The sequence below is a fragment of the Crocuta crocuta genome, unplaced genomic scaffold, assembly GCF_008692635.1.
Source record: "Crocuta crocuta isolate KB4526 unplaced genomic scaffold, BGI_CrCroc_1.0 scaffold163, whole genome shotgun sequence".
Lineage (NCBI taxonomy): Eukaryota > Metazoa > Chordata > Mammalia > Carnivora > Hyaenidae > Crocuta > Crocuta crocuta.
Window position 1 is genome coordinate 512,974 of NW_027529533.1, and position 23,618 is coordinate 536,591.

At 42.1% G+C, this 23,618-nt stretch overlaps 1 protein-coding gene across 4 annotated transcripts in view; it reads right to left on the reverse strand.

Moving 5' to 3' along the window:
• GNG2 (G protein subunit gamma 2) overlaps window positions 1–23,618 on the reverse strand; it is a 112,911-nt gene that overhangs the window by 17,714 nt on the left and 71,579 nt on the right. For all 4 annotated transcript variants that reach the window (XM_077761235.1, XM_077761236.1, XM_077761238.1 and 1 more), the window contains one exon: window positions 6,109–6,224. In XM_077761235.1, coding sequence (XP_077617361.1) covers window positions 6,109–6,195 — 87 coding nt within the window. In that variant the 5' untranslated portion in view covers window positions 6,196–6,224. The remainder of the gene's footprint in view (window positions 1–6,108; window positions 6,225–23,618) is intronic.

The following is a 23,618-nucleotide window of genomic DNA, read 5'->3' on the forward strand; positions in this document are numbered from 1 at the left end:
GGAAATAGAATGATATTTTTGAAATTAATAACTTCAAAATAGTCACCAAAAAAAGTACATTTATTTAATAAGAAAGACATTGAAGAGTGTCACCCAAAATAGTTACATTTTTAAGAAGGGAGATTTCATCTGGCCTGAAAACTGGGCTACTCAGAAAAATTCATTTTCTAGAGATTTCAAATCATCAAGGTTTAACAGTACTTCGATAGCCCCTAGCTACAATGCATGAGGCTAAGCACATGTGTGGTGCTTAACAAATAGCGACTGAATTTTTTAAAGTTATATCAACTCGCATACATATGAAGTGGCAAGCTCAGTTACTGAGGTATGTGTGAATTCAATTTTAAATTTTTTGCTTCATTTTCAGCCAACTGAATGAATTAGGACTGGCCAATGCCGAACACAACCCCTTCCTCTTTAGTCTTTTGACATACTATACTGATTTTACAATCCCTGAAAATACCCTCTGTTGGCCTATGAAGAGGATAGTATCTTTTTCTCCCTAGGAAATCAAATGCAAGCGTTTTAGGGAAGAGATGTTAAAACTTTCATTTCAAATGTTGGAAAAAACTTCAAAAGTCCCAAACTTCGGGTGTATGTCCCCTCTGTAGTACCAAGTGTGATGTCTAACCGGTCCTCTTCTCAGTTCCAATTTTTTGATCATTGGTACAATTCTGATCTTGTATGAATCAATCACTAGAAAGATGATGTGGATCAGTGTGGAGCCTGCTTGGGATTCTCTCTCTCTCCCTCTGCCCTTCCCCTTGCCTCTAAAAACGAGGAACATTTGTCTGTTGTTCAATAATTTACACAGATTTGTCAGTTATTAAAATCAGTATTTTTATGTTGAACTGTTTTAAAAAGAAGGTGTACTATAAATGCTGGCTACTTAACAATCATACATATGACATGAAACTATGTGCCTGTCCTCTCTCTATTTTTGTATCTCAGTGAATTTTCTTCCTATGATCACAGTTTTATTTAGCCAGTTATATTCATGCTTGCAATTTTCCAAACCATAAATGTCAATGGAAATGTCACGTGGAGTATGGCTTCTGATGTCCTGTTACATGACATTCTTAGTACATGAACTTGAAGCTCTCCACTAAAAAAGAAGTTTCTTGAATGTCTGTGTACCCCACCACCCTGAAGGATGCAGAGAGGTAAATGACATGGTCTTTGACTTTGAGGACTGTGGTCTAGTTGGAAGAATTTATTTGATGAAAATGATCAGAATGGCAAGAGATTCATGGACAAATGGGGATAGGAGCTGACCCTTAAAAAGGAGCAAGATTTAGACAGGGCTTAGTCGATTCAGAGTCTGTAACAAAATATCATAGAATGGGTAGATTATAAACAACAGAGATTTATTTCTTACAGTTCTGGAAACTGGAAAGTCTAAGATCAAGGTGCTGACAGATTCAGTATCTGGTGGGGGCCCACTTCCTGGTTCAGAAATGTTTTCTTACTATTATCTCACATGGTGGAAGGGATCAGGGACCTCCCTGGGGTTTCTTTTATAAGGGCACTAATCCTATTTATGAAGGCTCACCCCTACTGAACTAATCATCTTCCAAAGGCCCCACCTCCAAATACCATCATATTGGGAATTAGGATTTCAACATATGAATTTTGTTTGGAGGAGTGGGGGACACAAACATTCAGTCTGTAGTAGATATGAAAAGGATAAGTGGAAGAGCATTCTCAGTGAGGGACCCAGAATAACCAGAGAGGTGGGAACTTACAGAGCATATTCTTAGAATAGTAAGGGGAGCAAGTTGTAAAGGTCTATGAAGAACATTTGGGAGAAACGAGAACTAAATTTGACGTTTTTATGTGGGGTCAATTTATGGAGCATCCAATTAGTTAAGAAGCACTCGTTTCACCCATGACCCTGGCTTTGGCTTTCTTTTGTTCTTACATCTACATTATTTTTTCATTATGCTAACAATGCCCTCTGTCAAAAAGAATCTTTCCAGCTTACAATGATTCTCACTTTCCCTTAAGTATCTATCCTTTTCCCATTGATATGGGTGTGTTAATTCCTAGGACTAATGTTTGTGCAATGTAGTTCTATTCTAATGTCCATTGATTAGAGCTATAGATGGCTCACTCTTGCTCGAAGAGAGATGCCACTCTAGGAATACGCACTTGAAAAGGAATCAATCAATCTATCTATCAATCTATCTTTTTCTTCATGGAGCTGGAAGTGACATGGAATCCTGGGACCCATAGGCAGTCATCATGCCTGCTACATGGAACAGGCAGCTGAGAAATCTAGGAAAAGAAAGACATACAAAGAGAGGCAGAGACATGTAACAGAGCTCTCCCAGTTTCCAATGGTCTTCCAGCTCTTATTTCTATTGCTTACCCAGCTACATTTCTGCTCCTGGAATCTGAGACACACTTTATCTTTTATAATCAATCCCCTCTTCCTGCTCAATCGAGCTTGGGTTAGGCTCCTATTATTAGAAACCCAAGGAGCCCTAATATGGTGACGAATAAATACATTTACTGAAGTCCTGCTGTCCTTTACTTTTGGATCTGCTCTCTCAACTTGTGCTCGAAGGACAAGCTTCTTCTCATTTGCCTTTGCTCAACATCAGTATGAGTATATTGCTGTTTCATACATCTGAGTGTCATAGTTCTACGCCCTTCTCCATCCCTGTCGCCAGATCCCTTCCCAGCTTCCTTAGGTTTCCCTTTACTTTCTGTCCTTGAATGAAATGCTAACAAAGAAACACAGAAAGGCTGGGAGTATAATTTATATATGCCTGAGGCTTATGAACAGATAATGGATTCATTAGCCCAATTCTCCCAGGATCCATGATGCAAAGGGATAGGACACAAGAAGGTTTAAAAATGAATACGTGATTCAGATCCTCTTACTGTACAGCTTCTCTCTGTAGCGTGAGTTATTCTGGAGGCCACAGGAGGGATACGGCTGTGCCTGCTGATGGGACTCTGGAAGCTCCAGTGCCACTGTGTTCCCTGCCACTCTTTCTCGTGGCCTCAGCCACAGTGGGCTCTGCCAGATGTACATAATACCATCGCTGCCCTTTATAGCTTAAAGAGGTCCCTACTCTGACTGCAAAATCACAAACATGGGATGGGATCTTCAGAGAGAAGCCCTCTCTTGCTGAGGGGATCACGTATGGACAGCAGGTGGAGAAGCCCAAGTGCTCAGAAGCCTTTGAAGGGACTCCTGAAGGCACATGCCCCAGCCCTAAACCAGCTAGCTGTCAACTCTGTCAACACAGTCACAGTTTAGCCAACAGCTGAACTAAAAATAACCTGACACTTCACCACAGTGTGCCTGCCTGGCTCTGATGTGCAGAACAAATACAGAAATACAAGCTGCTGCTGTATTTTCAACAATGTGAGGTCTAATGACATAGCAAGGGTCCAGATATTTGGATGTAAAGATTGCCTAGGAAGATCATCACCCAGTGCTCGCTTTATTAGGTGAACGCTTTGTCTCTTTTGACGTGGTGATTCCTTTGGTGTCTTCAGAAGTAGTATATAAAGGGAATCGGGGTGTGGTGCTGTCATCTTTCTAATGATATTTGGAGATTATGCCTCTTGGCTGTCTTATTTATGTCAGTGATGGGTCTTGTTCGCATTTTTTGTAACACCTTCCTAGACGAAGAAGGGGGATCAAGGAGATTCTTGAGGGCAAGAGCCATGTCTTCATCTTTATCTGTCTCTGTATCTCTAGGACCCAGCAAAGGTCTGGCAATTTAAAAAGCTGTCAGTAAAATATTTGTTAGATAAAAGAATGAACAACTGAAAATCCGTAAGAATCCATCCTTATGATGAGGGTCTGGGAAAGCTTCTCAAAGGATGTAATGACTGGTCTGAGTCTTCATGGAGTCGCCCGAGTTAATAAAGCAGAAAGATAGAAATAAGGACAGTGAATGTTTGAAGCATTTGAAACTTCCATCAAGGGCATCAGAAGTGGCTCAGTATGGCAGGTTGGCGAAAAGAAGGAAATGAAGCTGAAAAGAGAGGCAGAGGCCAGAGGGACCTTGCATACTCTGCTAAAAGTTTGAATCTTATTTTATACTGATGGGAAGCATAAAAGGTTTTCTGTAGGAGAGGAACATAATGAGATTTTCTTATAGAAAATTTTCGTTGGCAGCAACGTGGAGGATTGGTGGCAGGGATGAAGACACGGTTGGGATGGGATTTCAGGGATCAGCTAAGAGCCCCTTGTAGTCAATCACTCAGGTGAGGGAAGATGGAGGTCTGACTTATGGCTGAACAGGCCTATTTCTGTCTCCTCTCTCCCACTGCCAGCTTTTCATCACCTCTGGTACCATCACATCCTCCTTCAGGAGCCAGATCTGAGGATGCTGAAGAGTAACAGAAAATGCCAACCACAACAGTGCTTCACAAACACTTTTATTTTAGTTGGGCTGCCCTGAAAGGCAAAGTGACATTTTCCAGAAGGTCCATGGGCAGAACCTTCCTCTCTCCCCATCCCTCACAAAGAAGAGCTAAATGTCTCATTTTGATGTGACAATCCTCAAGCCACCTCACTTCTCTCAGCAGTCACTGTGCTGCTTTTTCGGCAAGGGGGTAAACAAGAAGAGGCAAAAGGAAAAGAGGAGAGAAGGAAGGTGGTAAAGGAGCAAGGCAGATGGTGAGGACCCTTCATCTCATTCATGCATAAAGAAGAGTTAAAGCTGTTGAAAGAAGAGAAGCTGTTTACATCTTATGGCCCCATTATCAGAACTCAAAACAGAAGATTAGGATAGATAGACGTCCATGGATATTTGCTCAGCTTACTTATGAGGGAAGGCCACCTTTCCCTTCACTCTCTAGCATGTATCTGATGGGAGTTAGAAGGAACAAACCCGGGTGCCTGGCTGGCTCAGTCGGTAGAGCATGCAACTCTTGATCTCAGGGTCATGAGTTCAAGCCCCACGCTGGGTATAGAGCCTACTTAGATGGAAAAAAAAAGGCGAACCCCTTCCCCTGAGTTCTTAGCCTTAGATTTACATTGAAACTAACTGATAATTAAAAACAAAACACACACCAAAAAAACCCTGATGCCTGAATCATACCTGAAGAGATTCTGACTTAATTTGTCTAGAGTGGGGTCTTGGAATTGATCTTTTTACAGAGTTCCCTGGGTAATCTGAACGTACAGGTGGGGGAGAACCATTGTTTTAGACCAGGGGTCAGCCATGTTTTCTGAAAAGGCCAGAGAGTAAATATTTTGTTTTGTGGGTCACGTGGCCTCTGTTGCAACTACTCTGCTCTGCTGTTGTAGCGGGAAAGTAGCTACAGACAATATGTGAATGAACTGCTGTGTTATAATTAATGAGCTCTGGCTCATGACCCTTAATCTACTGACCCTTTATCTACAAGCATAACTCCAAAGCCTGGGTGGATTGCTTAGGCTGCTACTCAGGTATGGAGAAAATAGTCAGAATATTCTAGTTTTAAAAAGTATTTGGCACTTGGAAGAATGTTCTAGTTTTATTTTAATAAAATGAGATACATTTCTGAGTTTCACTTGATCAAATACTTTCATTAACCGCCTATGTCATTTGACTTCTCCTTAGGGAGGCCATGTGTGATTTCAGTGTTTTGAAGAAAAGAAATCTAATGAGGTATAAAAAAAAATGAAGAATTATAACCTGCAGTGGTGAATAGAAGGATTCATCATGAGAGAGAGAGAGACACTTAAACTTAGAGCCTAAACCAAGACAGAAAAGTTAAAACCCAAATGAGAAGACAATCTTTATAAAGTCAGGGAGGTCAACTGGTGACCTGATAAGTTCTGCGTGTTCTCCACTTTCCTTGGCTAGAATTCAACCATGAGCCGAAGTTTTTCATTTGTTTGCTTTGCTGTTATTGTCCTGTGTTTAAGTCTACGTGGAGAACCAGTTTTAATCTATGCTGTCATTTCATTCTAGAGAAATCTGGAGAAAGCACAGTCACATTAGGAAAATGAACTTTTGCCCAATCATTAAGTTTCTCTCTTGCCCTCACTGCTTTCATCATTCTCTATAGAAGGGAAGTCAAGTCACACATGGCTGCAAGTCATGCTCCTCATCATCGAGGCTGGGGGAGCTGTGTGGGCTATGTGGTCCTCACCTTTATCCTATCGATGTTGGCCTCCATCTTCAGCTGTTCTACCAGCTTCCTGGCTTGTGCTATGCTGGCGGTGTTGTTGCTGGCCATTGGAATGCTGGGTAGGCTTTTCAGATACACTAGGAAAGAAAACAGAAGGAAGGATGCATCAGGGAATTCATGAGTTGCCAAATGCGCAGGTTCATCACACCCAGGGGCCTCGAAAGAGTGGCTGTGGCTCAGGCCTGGCTCTGCCAGCCCTCTACATCCCCAATCCGGCACTGAGTCTGATTGCAGGCAGACCAGGAGATGAGGTGTGTGTTTCCAAATACCTGTCCCCTCCACGTCACTGTCCTGCCCTGTCCCTCCTTCCCCCCGCAACATCCCTCTGGACTTCCATCCCTTCTTCAGAGAAGCACAATGAAACACAATGTTTACCAAACCAGTTAGAATAAGATGTACCGCTGAATTAAGAAAGCAAGTCAGTAAAGTTATCTTATGAAATGAGTTCAAAATAGTAAGGGGGACAATATGCATTATTACTGATTTTCAGTACTATTTTTTCAGGTACTACTATTGTCAGATACGCTATTAAGTGCCCTCAGAAGGTGAACAATGAAAGGCAAACGGAAAGAGGAATAGCACATTATATAATCCTTTAGGACTAAAGACGCCAGGTTTGCAATGCTCTCCTGATGGGCTCAAATACCAGCTTTATAGTTAACTGTAATCACCTCAGTCTATTATACTGCAGAAATATGTGCTTTTCAGTGTCGTTTATCCAGCATTTAAAAAAAATAGTCATTTCTCTCTACTCTATTTAAATAGGGCTAGATTCACAACCATGTACTTGACTCACAACTTTTCATCTTAATGGCAAGGGGGAAGGATTGCCATGTTTGAACTGTTAATTACATCAGTGAGTTCACAGAATTCTGGTGAATTCCTTATTAAGTATAATGGACTTACTACTTTTCTAAATATGAAAATGGGACACAAATGTTCAGAGAGTAGAATTCTGCACCTATGTAAATTGTGAGATAGTTTCTTTGTCCCTGGCTTTGCCAGATCTCCTTCCCATCTCTGCTCCCGTCCCTTTCAGGTCCTATCCCAATTTCATTTTTCTCTTCTAATTCTTTCTTGACCCACCATCTCATTTGATTTTTGTCATTCATCTCGGAAAGTACCCTCTTTTATTTTTGGTGCCTATTTCCCCCATACTCTGATCAGGTCTCGCTACATGTCAAGGTGCCATATGCTATTTCAGGACTGTCTGTATAAATGTGCCCCTCCTGGTCACTGACACCCAACAGTGAAGCAATGTCTGAGAGCAGCAATTTAACTAGAGTGCCTGACACAAGAAATGAGAGGCATTAAAGCCTTGCTTCAGTCAACAGTTGAATCTTGTTCTGAAGACAGTATATTAAAAACTGTGACTTCTGCTAGCTTTGGGGAGTATTTTTACTCAGGAATAAAGTATAATCAACACAAAAATGAAAGAGAACACATAGAAAACCTGGGGAAGGAAGAATGGCCCATAATAAGTTCAATACAGGACTGTCACTTATTCAGTAAAATCAAGAAACAGTTTTTAATGCCCAAAAAAGCATAAGTATGTAAATTATCTCTTTTGGTTCTTATATCTTGGTATCTTATTCTTCAAGACAAAAGAATAAATTATGCATAACTCTCTGTAAACAAAGAGGTCCCTTCATAGTGTTATTTTATAAAGAATACTGCAAAATCAGCCACCCCAACAGCATTTACAGTATAAACTGGAAAATAATTAACTCTTCTCTCAACTTATTTTCAAAGGCATTGGAGACAATAAAATAGGAAGGAAGACAGAAGGGATTTTGAAGCCACAAAGATCTGTGAACACTACTTTCATATGCTTGAAAATCAAGGGAGGGATCTTTATGTAAAAACAAAAAAAATAAGAAGAGGCTTTGACAACTATGATTTCATCAGCATAATTAGGGACCCAATCATCTCCCCCACAGGGACATTACATATCCTCAAATGGAACAAAAATCTAACACCCTTGCAAAATGTCACAGGACCAAGATGGAATTTTGACTTACCAAGTAAGGGTAGCCTAACTTTTATTCATCCAAAGTTGGAAGTAGTCATGATCTACAAGACTCTGGACACTGTTCTGTGAAGCTAACATTTCTTCTGAGCTAGACTTTATCACACTAGAATACAGATTATCACAGAATTATCAAATTCTCTTTGGGCCTGAGGGAACTTTGGGAGTCTGGCCAGCTATTCGTCTGCCCTTGAATTCAAGCCAGATTTCATAGTAACTTGTGTGAGGGACCGTGGTTTGCCTCCAAATACTCAAATACTGCTTCTTCTCTTCTTAGTAATAATAATTTTTTTTTCTTTTTAACAGACACCAGAAGAGCCCTGAATTTTAGCTGGGCAGACTTTACTGGAATATATATTCTCCAGTCTCCCTTGCGGGCCGTTCCAGCTATATGACCAAATTTTGGCCAATAAGATATAAGCAGAAGTGCCCTCGAAGGGAGGGGGGTGCGCTCCTTGCCTCCCTTTCCTCCTGCTCCTGGCCTAGAAGACAGTCTTCTTGACCACAGGGCTCCATCTTGAACTGTGGGGTTTCACACCAGGGTGAGCAGGAAAGATCTGGGTTCTTGCTGACACCGTAGAGCCCCCGGGGCAGCTGGGCACTGGCTATCATCTACGTGAAGAGAAATAAGTACTATTTTGTTTGCAACACCATTATTAAGAGTTTTTCAGCTACTGGACAACAGATCTGCTACTAACTGAGTAAATGGCCCATTATTTTTATTTGAATATCAAGGAAGTCTGTGTCCTAATGCCTATTCCTGTTCCCTGGGAAAGCTACGGCTGTCCCAAGGAGACTGATAGAAAGTGTGTGAGTTTTCTATTGCTCCTGTATCACTTTGCTACAAATGCAGGAGCTTTAAAAAAGTTTTTTAATGTTTATTTATTTTTGAAAGAGACAGAGGTAGAGCACGAGCAGGGGAGGAGAAGAGGAAGAGGGAGACACAGAATCTCAAGCAGGGTCCAGGCTCTGAGCTGTCAGCACAGACGGATGCGGGGCTCAAACTCACAAACTGTGAGATCATGACCTGAGCAGAAGTCGGATGCTTAACCGACTAAGCCACCCATGCACCTCATGTCATAGCTTAAACAATAGGAATTTATTATCTCACAGTTCTAGAGGTCAGAAGTCAGCAAAGAGCCTGACGTGGGGCTCGAGCCTACGGACCGTGAGATCATGACCGGAGCCAAAGTCAGATGCTTAACTGACTGGGCCACCCAGGTGCTCCAATATTTTAGTATTTTTGACGCTATCGTCAAATGGAGCTTTTTTTTTTTTTTAATATCCTTTTAAGACTGTTCATTGTTAGTGTATGCTGGCGCTACATCACAGATTCCTACTGAGGAAGACAAAAGCTTTTGTCTTTCATCTCTACCTGAACTGACAGTGACTGCATGCCATGAGAAGTGTTGCTGAAAAAAAGGTGTTGCACAGTGAGCATATTGGGCCAAGAAAAAGTGTTGACAAAGTGCTTAGGCAGAAGCATAGATGCATATCAGATATCCTTTGCTAATGTTCCTGTTTCATTTTACATCTTACTAAAATTGAGCAGAAATTATTTAAGAGGGAAGGAAATGGTTTGAATATACCAACCACGAAAATAGCCAAAAGGAAAAGTAAAATTCTGCTAAAAAGATCATGTAGACAAAGTTTTAAAACACACATACCTCTTAAAAAAAACAACAAAAACTTTTAGTTAAAAAGAGAGGGTGATTAATTTCTATACACTGTTCTCTCACCCCATTAGCCAGTCTTTGGACCGCCTTGTGATGTACCATAGTTTACCTTTGCAGGGAGGGGCGCACCTCAAAGAAGCACCCAGTTGTGGACTCTGGTTCTCATGGGGAAACCAGAGTCTGGTTCTCATGGGGAAACTCTGGATTCCTGAGGTCACTTCTGGAATCTCAAAAGATCTCTGGGAATCAGCTGGGATGATGATCCAAGGTTGAGTAGTGTGCTAGGTCCAGCCAGCTGTCTTCAGCCCAGCAACACTTGTCAAGTGCTGCATCTTTGGGCAACACCTGTCAAGTGCTGCATTTTATGGCCTAAAATATGGGTGGTTACACATCCCTGAATTTGAATCAGAGAACTATAATACCACAGATCAATTCTTTCAGAATTCTATAGCCAATATCTCTTTTTAAAATTCTAATAGTCTACCCTCTGGAAATTCCGAATGGGATTCAATCTGTTCTCCAAGCCTCACTGGCAAAGGTTCTCAACCAGGGAAAGTGCCACCCTTTAGGAAGCATTTGGAAGTGTGTGAGGGTGGCCTGAGTTATGACAGTAATTAGGGGTGCCACTGGCATTTAGTGAGCAGAGGCAGAAACTCTAACACCTTGCAGAGTGCCAGGCAACAATGAATTGTGCTGTTCCTCATCTCTCAATGAGAAAGGACACTAAACACATACACACACACACACACACACACACACGCACACACAGAAAGCCACAGACCTCTGCATGAAAAATCTTGCTCAAAGAAAGTAGTCCACAAGGAAAGGTTCAACCAGCTTGGCTTTTATATTATGTCTTAGGATCCCTATTACTTTCAAAGGGATGAGTAAGTGTTAGGTGCTCATAAGTCTCATTAGCATTATGATGCTTTATGGATATTTGCTCCCTGCTTATTTAAAAGAGAACACAATCTCTTGCAATGTGCTGGTGGAATGAGATTATGCTGGGTCACATCTGCCAGTGAGCAAAAAGAAAACAACCAATCAAAGCCCCTAGAACAATTCTTGAGCTTGTGTGAGAGACTGGTAGGACTCTGCGAGAATGTCCTAATGATCCCACCTGAGTTCCAAGCCTGAGACTAATACAGAAGGCATTTTATTCTTTTCACCATTGAGAGGAGTGTCCCTCCCCCTGAACATGAGATAGGCTTGTTATAGAATAATAACCACTAGATGAGTTTTCTTTTTCTAAAAATACATCCAGCATTTTCATTGCTTTCAGGAGGAACTTTTCTATTGAGACACCATACATTTTCTTGTCATTTAGGCTTGGGAGTAAACACACAACTCCTTATTTCTGTGGCACAAAGATAAATAAATGTTCGGATAACGAGATCTTTCCCTTAGAGAGTATAGGTTAATTGTGGAGGATTGCATTCTTCTCATGCTCTACTGGTGTTTTTTAAGCCCTGCATGCAGGCGGGCTTCCCTGTGGTGTTTCATTTTCATTACAACTGTGTGTTTCTCAGAATTGTGTTTTGATAGTTGCAGTTGGTGATAAGGGGGCTTGATTTACTTGTTTTGTATATTCACAGGTTAGAATTACTCAACAATTCTAGGTCAGGAAAACAAATCAGAGGTTTACAGTCTCCTAGCCACTTGATGACATCTTTTATTATTCTCATTTGTCAGGTAGCCGGCTCATTGGTGAGTCATTGTTAGTTGCTATTGACTTGGGGGCCCAATTTCTAACAATTTCAATTTAGAATTCTCCAGAGCTGCTTCAGTTAGGCACCTGGATAAATGTCTATGTTGACTGTTCTACAACACAAGTTTAGCTTGGCCAGTTTGCCAAACTTATTTTTTTGTTTTGTTTTGCTTTTTGGATCCCTACTCTCGTTAATTCTGTAGCAAGTCACAACACCATCATCAAATTGATTAGAGTAGGTATACAGAGAGTCCAGGGAAGGGTCTTTACAGTCAGACCATGGGTGAATTTCTGAGTTGTGGCTGCAGTGAGAATCCAATAAGAACTGCAAAAGAGCCTGTCTGGTTTTAGGGAACTTTTTGGTCAGCTATCCCTTTCTATTACCAGTTGCCACTCTGACCTGAAAATACCAAAATAGCACATTTCAATCTCCACTAATCAGCAAACGCTCGTTTCTTTTCAGTTCGCCCACCACTAGGGACATTTTACATCAACAGAGGATTTCTTTGCGAAGCTTGCTGCTTCTCCCTCAAGCCCTAGAGTGTCAGGATTGGAATCCGCCTCACAAGCTCACTCTTTCCCAAACATGTGTTTCAACAATTGGACATGGCACAAAGATATCTTTCGGATGTCACAATGTCCTGGTTTCCTCACTTGCCTTTCATCATCTTTAAGCAGTGGTGTGGAGGTGGAGGTGGCAAATGAAAAGGAGAGGAGAACGGGGAGAGGGGTGTCGGGGAAGCGGGGGGAGGAAGGAAGGTCCACACAGACTTTGGTATGGAAGCCCCTGGGGATAGAAGGTGTGAAGTGATATTGGACCCTGGGGCACTGGTTGGCCTTTGTTTTTTTTTGTTTGTTTGTTTTTGTTTTTGTTTTTTAAAGTGTTTTATTTATTTCTAGGAGACAGAGAGACAGCGTGAGCAGCGAAGGGTCAGAGAGAGAGGGAGTCACAGACTCTGAAATAGGCTCCAGGCTCTGAGCTGGCAGTCAGCACAGAGCCCGATGCGGGGCTCGAACCCACGAACCGCGAGATCATGACCTAAGCGAAAGTCAGACGCTTAACCAACTAAGCCACCCAGGCGCCCCTGGTTGGCCTTTGAATAGGGGAAGAGAGAGGAAGGAGAGTTGGGGAAGGAAGGGGAGGGTGGGGAAGGGAGCAGAGGCAGAAGAAGATATCCTCCTCTGTGGAGACCCAGAGAGCTCATGGGAACCCAGAATGTAGAGAGCTGGACCGCACAAGGCTGGCTAAGGATGGATTTGCAAATAAAACCAAACAGGAGTCTTCCAAGCCCTTCCCCCTTCCTCTTCTCTCCCCTCCCCATCTTTCAGTGCTTCTCATTTCTGGGAATTTGATCTTCCAGGCCAAAAGCTCTGTTCTTTTATCAGAGGACCAGAAACGCATACTAATGAATTATTAGCTTATAAACCAAGGGCTTGCCATGTGCCAGGCCCTGAGCCAACGTCCTGTTTAATCCTCACAACTCCAGAAAAGTAAGCACTGCATCCGAGCTGAAGGAAACCAAGGCTGGGATTAAGTCCGAACACTGGAGAGAGGGGTATTTCTGAAGCAAGCGCCATCCTCCTCCCCACCCCAGCCCAGGGAAAGATGTTCTTCTGGCCCTTCTCAATTCACATTTTTAGATACAGCAGACTGATGCCAATCTGGGGACTGTGGTACACGTTGGGCCATTTTCACAAACATAAGAGCGATTTTTATAGTCTTTGTAGCTACAGGAAGAGCTAACGAGAATGAGACCTGGTGTGGAAGCTATGGGCCAATAGGGAAGAACATGAACTGAGGGAGCAACATATCCACTTGAAATCCCCTCTGAACTATTTCCATGTGGTTCTTCTGTGACGTCGCCACTTGACAAACGGGAGAAAGGCAAGATTGTGTGTGATTTCCCTCAAATCTGCATGGGGGCCGTGTAGGCTGTGTAGGTGGAGGGTAAGACACAACACAGTTTCCCTGGCTTACTCGGGAGCCAGAAACCATTATTTGAAATGACAGCTCTCTGCTTTCCAGTAAACTGCTGTTTTTGAAACATCTCTGTGAGATGCAGTCTCCTGCCTGGAAAAGGCATCATTGGTTAGCTGCCTTTTACGACCTTGACAAAAACATAGCCCTCTGAAAAGTGTTGACTGAAAGTCATGGATTTCACAGGTTTTGTAAAACGAACCAGAAATGAATAGGCATGTTGCAACTTAAAAATGACATGTGAGCTTTAGTTTTTATCTGAGCCTTGGATAATGAAATGGCTGTATCCACAAATGGGGGCTGGCATTCTCAGATGTTAGATGGGTTAGATGGGCTTTGTTTGCTCCAAGGAAAAAAGATTTGTATTTTGTATGGTATATGTTGGGTTTTCTTTAAAAAAAAAAAATGGAAGCCTAGACCGTGAACCAGTAGGGTTCCAACAAAAGAGAAATAATGAGCTTGTTTCCATAGAAATGGCTCTGTTACCCTACTGATGTCTAATGCTGCAATANTCTCTCTAAAAAAAACCCCCACTGCTTTAACTCTAAGTCCTCAGTGGATCTCAAACCTTAGGCGACCCCTGGAGCCCAGGGAGACTTAACCTGCCTGAGCTTCTCTGCCTCTGCTCAAATGATCTCTTAGGCTTACAAAATGGTAATAACAGAGGTCCTTCGTCTGAGCTCCTCAATGCAGTTTCCCCAGTAAGAACTGGATCCCCTCCACTGAAGTTTGTTATCACTGCATTGTCTAGGGATGCTTCTTGTGATGTAATTGACAGGTGGTACTAGAGTAGAAAAACAGGCTCTAGGAGGCAGCAGACCTGAATTCTAATCCATTCTGGCACTCCTAGCTTTTTTTTAGTGGGAAAATCATTTAATTTTTCTGGGCCTCAGTGGCTCAAGTGGATTGCAGGATTGCACAAGGGTGCCTAATGTTTGCGACAGAGTGTTATAAATTATGGAGTGCTATACAAGGAACAGGCATGAATAAAGAATGACCACCACCATTTACTGGGCAACTGCTAAGCCCTGTAACCTTATAACATTACGTGCAGAATCTCCAATCTTCACAAGGAACATGGAAAAGGAATCAGGAACTAAGAAAGGCAAAAGGAAAAATCTATGATCATGACCAGCGGTGACTCTACTAATCAAGAACTCAATAGTAAGCAAGAACTCAATAAACAATCCAAAGTGGAGGGGATCTCTTTTGGAAAGGAAGGGTGGGTAAACCTTAACATCCAATTCTGAAACTCCTAATTCGTACTGCCAACTCATCAAAGAGATGATGATTATTTGAAAATCAATTGTGATTTCAAATCAGTACACAGTGGTTTATTAAGCGCCTAATGCGTGTGACTCTGAAGTACATGCACATGTTATACATGGTAAATTTCTACGGAAACCGGCCACTGAGTGGGTGTGGGAACCCCGTGGGCTACCTCAATAATTCTAAGAAAGCGCTGATATCTTTCACTGGTATCTTCTGGAAGGAAAGGCTCACATCCACCTATAGCATTTGTAAAGGTTTACTGTGGGCACAGAATAAACTTGCAAGCTAAGCACTTGAGGCTAATTGTCTTCTACCTCCTCCTCACATCTATTTCTTGTACGTAAAGGCCAGGAGAGTGTCTGTGCATACATAGCAGATTTCCACTAAAACCTACAGTGCATGCTGCCACCCCACATCACCAGCCCCGAACTCCGGCTCTTTTCTCCCAACACAGCACATGCCCCTGGCATTTTGCTATATCTCTCATTCCCTCACGCACACCTTATCTTTTAGGCTCTAGCCTCTCTTCCTCTGAGACACCTTCTTCAGCAACTACCTACTACGTTGACCTCCTCAGTCCCTCAAACTCATACTAACCCAGGAGCCTGTGCTAGTATAAACTAAGCCATTTCTTGGGCCTTTTAGAAAACTGCATGCTGACTGGCATTCTTAATTACGAGTTTAATTAATTACTACCAGGCTTCCTCCCATAAACACTTGTTAAACCTACTTTTCTACCTCCAAAGGTACCGTCTGTCTGTCTTCACTGGTTGAACAGGCCAAGCCAGGTTTCCCCTGAGGGCCCTTTACCTGTTGTTTCCCATCTGCCAAGCTGCATTGCCCTGTGAGGTCCTGCTCACGGCTGCTGCCTTCTCCTTCGAGGCTATGTTCAAATGCCAAGTCTCCTGATGATTACACTATCTAAAGTGCTCCGTTTGGCCTATCATTCTTGAAGCACATCACCCTGTTTGTTTTCTTTAGTGCATTACCACAATCTGAAGTTACTGAATTAATTTATAGATCATCCATCTTTCTCTTCCCCCAGATGCAAACTAAGAGCAAAGACCTTATCATGTTCACAGCAGGTGTCAATAAATATTCATTAAATGAACAGAAGCCCTCAAATACCATCCCCAGCATCCAGTCTTACATACATTAGATTCTTAGTAAATGTGCCACTTATGAGGATGGGTCCCTGGAGCACAGTATCATCCACGCCTCTCACTGCATTCCCACCGAACAGCTGCTCCTCAACGCAGGTTGTTAACGGTGGGTGGCTTTTGTTTGGGGGCAAAGGGGATCGTGGAGCATATTCCCTAAAAGGGTACCTCCCAGGCTCTTTATCTCATCTGATCTTTAAGTATCCCCACATAACTGGGGCAAAAAATAAGCTTGTGACTTGTACCTTCTTTCCTCTCACCATTTCCTGGCTACTGCAAAGAAAGGGACAGATCCTCAGGTAACCACCTGCAATCTGGGTCGTACTTGGCAACATGTAAATCATCAGTAACTTTTCCCAGTTGCAAAGTTACACAAACATACTGTTTGAAAGCGTAAACATCAGTCTGATGCTGAAAAAGCTCCTTTGTAGCACGGGCCTCACATCCCCTCCTCCACCAGGCTCTAACCGCTGGCTCAGGCAGAAACCCAGTGTGAGGCCACGGCCCTGAAAACGTGGCACAGAAGACCTTGACTCCGGTTTATTAGTTTAGTGTCAGAGACAGCAAGGAGCACATTTTTCTCGAACTTGCTTTTGCAACTATTTTTAAATATTAAAAAAGAAAGATTAAAAACTTTTTTCTACTTCAAAAATATTTCAATACTTAAAAGAAATACACAGCTGTTATTAGAAACCTGAAAAACACAGATTCAGAAAGCACAAATCCCCTATAATCTACCATCAAGAGACAACCAAATAAACCTTCACAGTCATTTTTCAAGTGCCTCTCTCCAACTTCTTTTAAAAATTTTTAATGTTTTATTTTATACTAGAGAGAGGGGGCGGGATTCAGAGACAGAGAGACACAGAATCCGAAGCAGGCTCCAGGCTCCAAGCTGTGGGGCTCGAACTCATGAACCGTGAGATCATAACCTGAGCCAAAGTTGGACACTTAATCGACTGAACCACCCAGATGCCTCTCAGATGCTTTTTTAAAATCAAAGCCAGGTTTATCAGGATATAATTCATACACATTTGAGTTCACCCTTTCTTAGTATGCCAATGAAAAGGTTGGACAATTGTGTATGTATAATCCCCAAATCACCTTAATTGCAGATATTATTTTGGGGAGCTATTTAACCACGGTGTCTGCTCACTTTCTTCCTTTCCTAGCCTGGCCTCACAGAAGGAACACTTCTGAGGTCAGGCCCCAGGTACCAAGAACAGTTCTAGGAAAGCAAAGGCTGAGATCTTGACTGAACGTCCTTAATACGGAGTTCACGGAGTTCTGAAATCTCAGAAGTTAGCAGGATCCTAAAATTATTTTGCAGGACCCTCTACCCAAAACAAATCTTTTTTATAACCACTGATTTAATACACTTTAATCACTTGTGACATGGGTTTCGAGAATAGCTCTGAGCATCTGGAGCCCGGGGTAGCACTGTGTTTTCCTTAACAAGTTTGGTTCAGTTTTGGCATCCTTTGTGGGCTCATGACATGAAGACCTCTCCAGGATAAGGGGTGAGGATTTTTCTAGGAACGAGCAAGTTAAAAGAAATGGCTCCAATATGGCTCCTCGGCAAATGTATGCCGCTAACCCTTAAAGAGAGGCTAAATATGAGGCATTTGAAATTCACTAAACTAAGATCTTAACTTCACAGATCAAAACAAAACTTAAGGGCCAGAGCAAGGAGATGAGCTGCCTTAGAAAATATCACTAAAATCTAATGTCAGAACCAAGGACTTATACCTGTTTCCTGAGTATTTCTAATATCATAAGCATTATTAAGATTCAAATTTCTTTAGAAGCACCTGGGTAGCTCAGTCGGTTAAACGTCCAACTCTTGGTTTTGGCTCAGGTCATGATCTCACGGTTCATGAGTTCAAGTCCTGAACGGAGCTCTGTGCTAACAACGGAGAACCTGCTTGGGATTCTCTCTCTCCCTGTCCTGTCTACTAAAGAACTTGACCCTTGTCCTTTTCTCTCATTTTCTCCTGCATCATGAATTTTCCTCTCCTCTGTACTGGAGCAATCCCATCAGCACATAAACATGTCAAAACATCTTTAGAAAAACAACAAAACCTGTCCCTTGATCTTACATGCCCTCCCAGCAAGAACCCCATTTTTCTGTTTCCCTTACAGATGACTGGGAAGACTTGTAGCCTCGCTATATCCATTTCCCTTCCTCCATTTTTTTCCTGTGGCCACTCCAAATGGCTTCTCTTCCACTTACTCTACAGAAACTACACTTGTCTAGGTTGGCAGCCGGCCCAACTTCAGTTTTCCAAGCCCGGTGAGCACCTCTCAGTCCTCACCTTACTCGACCTCTGTTTTAGTCTGCTGTGCCTGCCATAACCAACAATCACAAACTCGACGGCTTGAGACAACAGAAATGTATTCATTCACACTTCTGGAGGACAGCAATTCGAAATCAGTTCCAGTGACAGGAGGGCCATGGTTCCCCCAGGACTCTCCAGGGAAGAATCCATTTTTGGCCTCTTCTAGCTGCTGGTGGCTGCTGGCGAGCCCTGACTTGTGGCCCCATCACTCCAGTCTTTGCCTCTGCGGTCACACTGCCTCCTTCTCATCTGTGTGTCATCTCCCTCTGTCTCTCTCTTGTCAGTAGACTGATCATTGGATTTGGAGCTCACCAAGATAATCTAGGATAATGATTCCATGTCAAGAACTTAATCACATCTGCAAAGACTCTTTACCTTTATAAGGTAACATTTACAGATTCTAGGGATTAAGACTTGATATCTTTGGGGGCCTTATTCAGCTACTACCGCCTTCTGGAAGCATTTAACACAGTGGATTGCTTCCTTCTCCTAATATACTCTCTTCACTTGACTCCAGGGATGCTGTTTTTCCTTGACTGACTGATTCATTCATTCATTTGTAATAGTAGTAAAAGACACACAGAATTTGCCATCGTAACCATCTTTTAAGTATACACTACAGTAGTGTTAACTATATTCACATTGCTGTGCCAATCTCCAGACCTTTTCATCTTGCAAAACTGAAACTCTATACCCATTAAATAACTCATGTCCCCATCTCCCCTGCCTCTCTCAACCACAATTCTACTTTCTGTTTCTAAGAGTTTGACTATTTCAGACACCTCATCTAAGTGCAATTGCACAGTATCTGCCTTTTTGTGACTGGCTTATTTCAGCCACACTATAGCATGTGACAGGGTTTCCTTCTTTTTTTAAGGCTAGTAGTCCACCATACGTATATATCACATTTTATGTGTCCCTTCATCCATCTATGGACACTTGGGTCGTTTCCACCTCTTGACTATTGTGAATAGTGCTGCTATGAACATGGATACACAAGCTCCTACTTTCAATTCTGTTGGATATACACCCAGAAGTGGAATTGATAGATCATATGGTAGTTCTGTTTTTAATTTTTTGAGGAACCCCCATACTGTTTTTCAAAGTGGTTGAGTAATTTTACATTCCTACCAACAGTGGAATGCACAAGGGCTTCAATTTCTCCACTTCTTTGCAACACTTGTTATCATCTGTCTTTCTGGATACTTGTTTTGCTTCTTGGTTTTATTCATCTCCTTGGTTCCCAGGTCTCAGTGTGTTTGCAGTCTTCTATGCTTTTTTTTGGTTTTGTTTTAATAGCTTATTGTCAAGTTGGTTTCCATATAACACCCAGTGCTCATCCCCACAANTCTTTGTTCACTCAAGCCAGGTGATCTCATTCAGACCTATGGCTGAATTACTATCCCTTGGCTTACATCTCTCAAACTTATATCTTCATTACCAGTCTTGCCTTTGCAGTCTAGACGCACCTACTTAGTCAACCTCTCCACAGGAATAGGCAACTCAGACTTGATATGTCCTAAACCAAATTTTTAGTTTTCTCCCCCAAATCCACTCTTCCTACAGTCTTCCTCACAGCAGTCAATGGCAGCTTCATTCTTCTGGTTGCTCAGATTAAAAGCTTTGGGGACATTCTTGCTTCTCTGTCTCACAGATCACCTCCAATTTCCCAACAAACCCAACAAATCCCTATTTCCTTCCAAATATATCCAGAATCCAACCCCTTCTCCTCCCTTCCACTGTTACCAGTCTGGCCTAGCCACCTTCATTTCTTGCTTGGCCATTTCAATATCACCTATCTTCCCTGATTTTGCCCCTGCCCCTTTCAGTCTATTCCTTATATAGCAACTAGAGTATATGTTAATAAAATGTATGTCAGACTGATGTCACACCTCTGCTTATAACTCTCCAGTGGCTTCCCACCTCACTCAGAGTAAAAGCTCAGGCCTTTTCATGGTCTACAAGAGCTGAATGAGAGAGTCCATGAGCATCTATCTAATTTCACCTTCCACCAGTCGTCTAGTTCATTCCAATAGAGCAATACTATCTCCTTGCTGCTGTTTGAACATGGGGAGCACACTCCTGCCCCAGAACCCTTGCGCCTCCCAATCCCTCTGTGTGGAATGTTCTTCTTATAATTCACCCCCTAATTTTATTCAGATGTGCATTCAAACAGTAACTTATCACAGGCCTTCTCTGGCCTCCTCTGATCTAAAAAAAATACCTTCCCTTTTTACACTTCTCATGCTCTTTACCCAGCTTTATGTTCTCCTTTGGTACTCGTAACCACCTGACATAGTTTATTGTTATTTATTTTTATATTCATGGCCTGTACTGCCTGCATTATTTAGTATAGCTCACTGAAATATAAGCTTCACGAACACAGGAAATTAGTCTGTTTGGATCACTGCTGAATCACTATTGCTTAGAACAGTATCTGATTCATGGCAGGCTTTCAGTAACTATTTATATAATAAATGAATGAGGCACCTATAATGCCTTTGTCAAAAGAGTCCTTTCCCAGAAGGGGGTTTGCTTCTATTGATTATTCGTAGATGGGCCTCGAGAACTTAGGTATTTTAGAACGTTTAAAAAAAAAAAAAAGGCCTTACAGGAACTTAGCTTTAAAACAGGCTTCCTGTTTGAACCTCTAAATGTTGCCCTTACCTGGGGGAATTGGGGAAGCGGTAGGGGATTTAGTGCTGACTTGTCAGAGATACTCCTGAGGTTTATTTGTTCCATTTAATTTTAGGCCATCAATATAGAATGATTAAGTATAACAGAGGAAGGTTACCTTCAAGAACTCATATTGTATTTTCCACTGTTTGGGGAAACACCTCTGAGACAAACCAGAAACAGACTTGCAGATGAGGAAACAATAGAGAGATAAGGTGACCTGGCCAAGGTCACAAGTGGTGACTATAAGCCAATTCTTAGGTCTCTGATAACTAGTACTTTCACTAGAACCCCCCCCCCCCCAAAAAATCCCATTTCTTACCATGTCCTTCCTGTGAAAATGACTAACTTCCTCCATAAAGTAGGGCAAGGACAGAGCTGACATCCAGAATCACTTTGCTGATGGTAGTGATGGATTAGTCAGACCCATGATTACTACGTTCCCTATCATGGAGGGACATGGCAGGGCGGGACTTAACAAGCACGTCTGTGGTCCTGTGACAAAACAAAGCCGATCCTGCTGGAGAGGAATGAGAGTGGCCCAACTGTATTTGTACAGTGTGCTTACCAAATCTACCAAAGGAAGGACACACACAAGGCAGAAGGGCAGGGGCGCCTGGGAGGCTCAGACTGTAAGCGATCGAAACTCTGGGTTTCGGCTCTGGTCATGATCTCATGCTTTGTGAGATCGAACCCCACATAGAGCTCTGTGTTGACAATGAAGAGCCTGCTTGGAGTTCTTTCTCTCCCTCTCTCTCTCTCCTACCCTGCTCATGCACTCTCTCTCTCTCTCTCTCACAAAATAAATAAACTTAAAAAAAAAAAAAGTCAGAAGGGCAACTCATGCCCAGTTGGATCATTGTGATCTTGGCTGAGGATTCTTCATAGTCTATAGGCTGAGGCTAGGATGAATGGGATACTTCACAGACAGGTGTCGTGATTAGTCATCCATATAGAAACATATTCTGGAATTTCCAGAGAGAGATGCTTTTTTACTGGTGAGTTTAAAAGTAGGATGCTACATTTTCTTCTGGTTGATGAGAACAGATAATATCGTCCTAGCAAATAGTTTTCCAGAGGCATTAAATTGCCTATAAGACTGTTCATTTACCTGTCAAACTGGCATCAGAGCAACCTATGTCAATTACTACTGCCAGCCTCGTCTCTCAGTGCCAGCCTCCCATCTTCCTTGTTTTCTGCCTTACCAAGCAAAGAAGGATCAAGGAAGTCCCTGCAGCCAGTGGATTCTGTCTTCTCTCATTCTAGAGAGTATCTCCATGAAAATCAAACCAACAACAAGTAGGAAAAAGACGTGGACATACTTTTAGTTTCAACACTTGGATATTCATTAACCCTCCTTCACGCCCAATTACTTATGGCTCTGGGCACATAAAGCTAATATTCATGACTAATGCCTTTATCTTTCTTTATGTTTTCCCTTGCTTGGAGAAGCAAATTCTGCTGGAGCTGCTAGAAAATTCTTTGAGTTACGGATATTCATTTTCAGAAACCCCGTGTGTCTTGAAAGGCTGCTCCATGAGTGACTGGATTCACAGCATCCCTTCTTCAGCAAATGTTCGACGGGTCATGCAGATATGAAGTACACCCTCCATTGGGAGTAGATAGGAATGGGATGAACGCAAAAAGTCAGTGGCCCCATTTTAGCAGCTATTTAAAATAGCTGGAAAAGAAACATACGCAGCCCTGTATCTAAGCCAGCTTACTTGCTGAGCCTGTCATTCAGGTGGCTTCTGATTAAGTAAATGAGCCCAATTCATTTTACAGAAATCTAATGAATACTCTGACATTACTGAGTCATTTGAAATTCCTAGGATTTAGTCCTAAAAACGCTAATGTTAGTAATCCCACTTGCTTGTGAAATGTTTCTTATTCCTTGAGCTCCACATATGCACAAATGACAGTACAGAACCTTTAATAGAAGTCTTTTAAAATTACTAGAGCTATGGTTTGATGAGAACAAAGAATACATAATTCATATGAGACAATGGTTCAGTTCACACCACTTACTGTGATGGTACGAAGATTGAAAAAAGGCAAATACCCAACGGGGACTCCAGAGAAGACTTGGTGTTTCCACGAAGTATTTGGGTATCATGACAAACCCTTAGGATTCTAATGACACAAGGAGATCAGTTCATCTTTCTTACCATGAGTTGCAAAGAATGCGAGGATACTTGGTTTCAAACTCTTTCAGTCTTCCTTGACATAACAGATCATTCTTCCTTCACATCTGGGTGGCCTTATTCAATCTAACTGGGCAATTAAACAGAAGCCTTGCCAGCTCCCTCGCACTACTCTTCTATCAAATATCAGCACAGTCTAGAGATTTATGCACCAACCAGTGCTGGGAGCCAGGGAACCAGACATAAACTCAATTTTCAAGGAGCTTATACTCTGAAGGTAAAGACTGACCCATAAAAAGGCAATTTCAACATGGTATCCTGTGTGCTAAGATAGGAGAAAGCCCAGCATACGATGGAAGCACCTAGGAGGGGCATCTAAACCATTTTTTCCCCAGAGAAAGAAAGGAAAAAATAGCTTATAGAACTAATGTGAAGAGTAGTGATCTTTTAGGTTAAATAAGAAATTTCTCTATAAGTGGAATGGTGGTT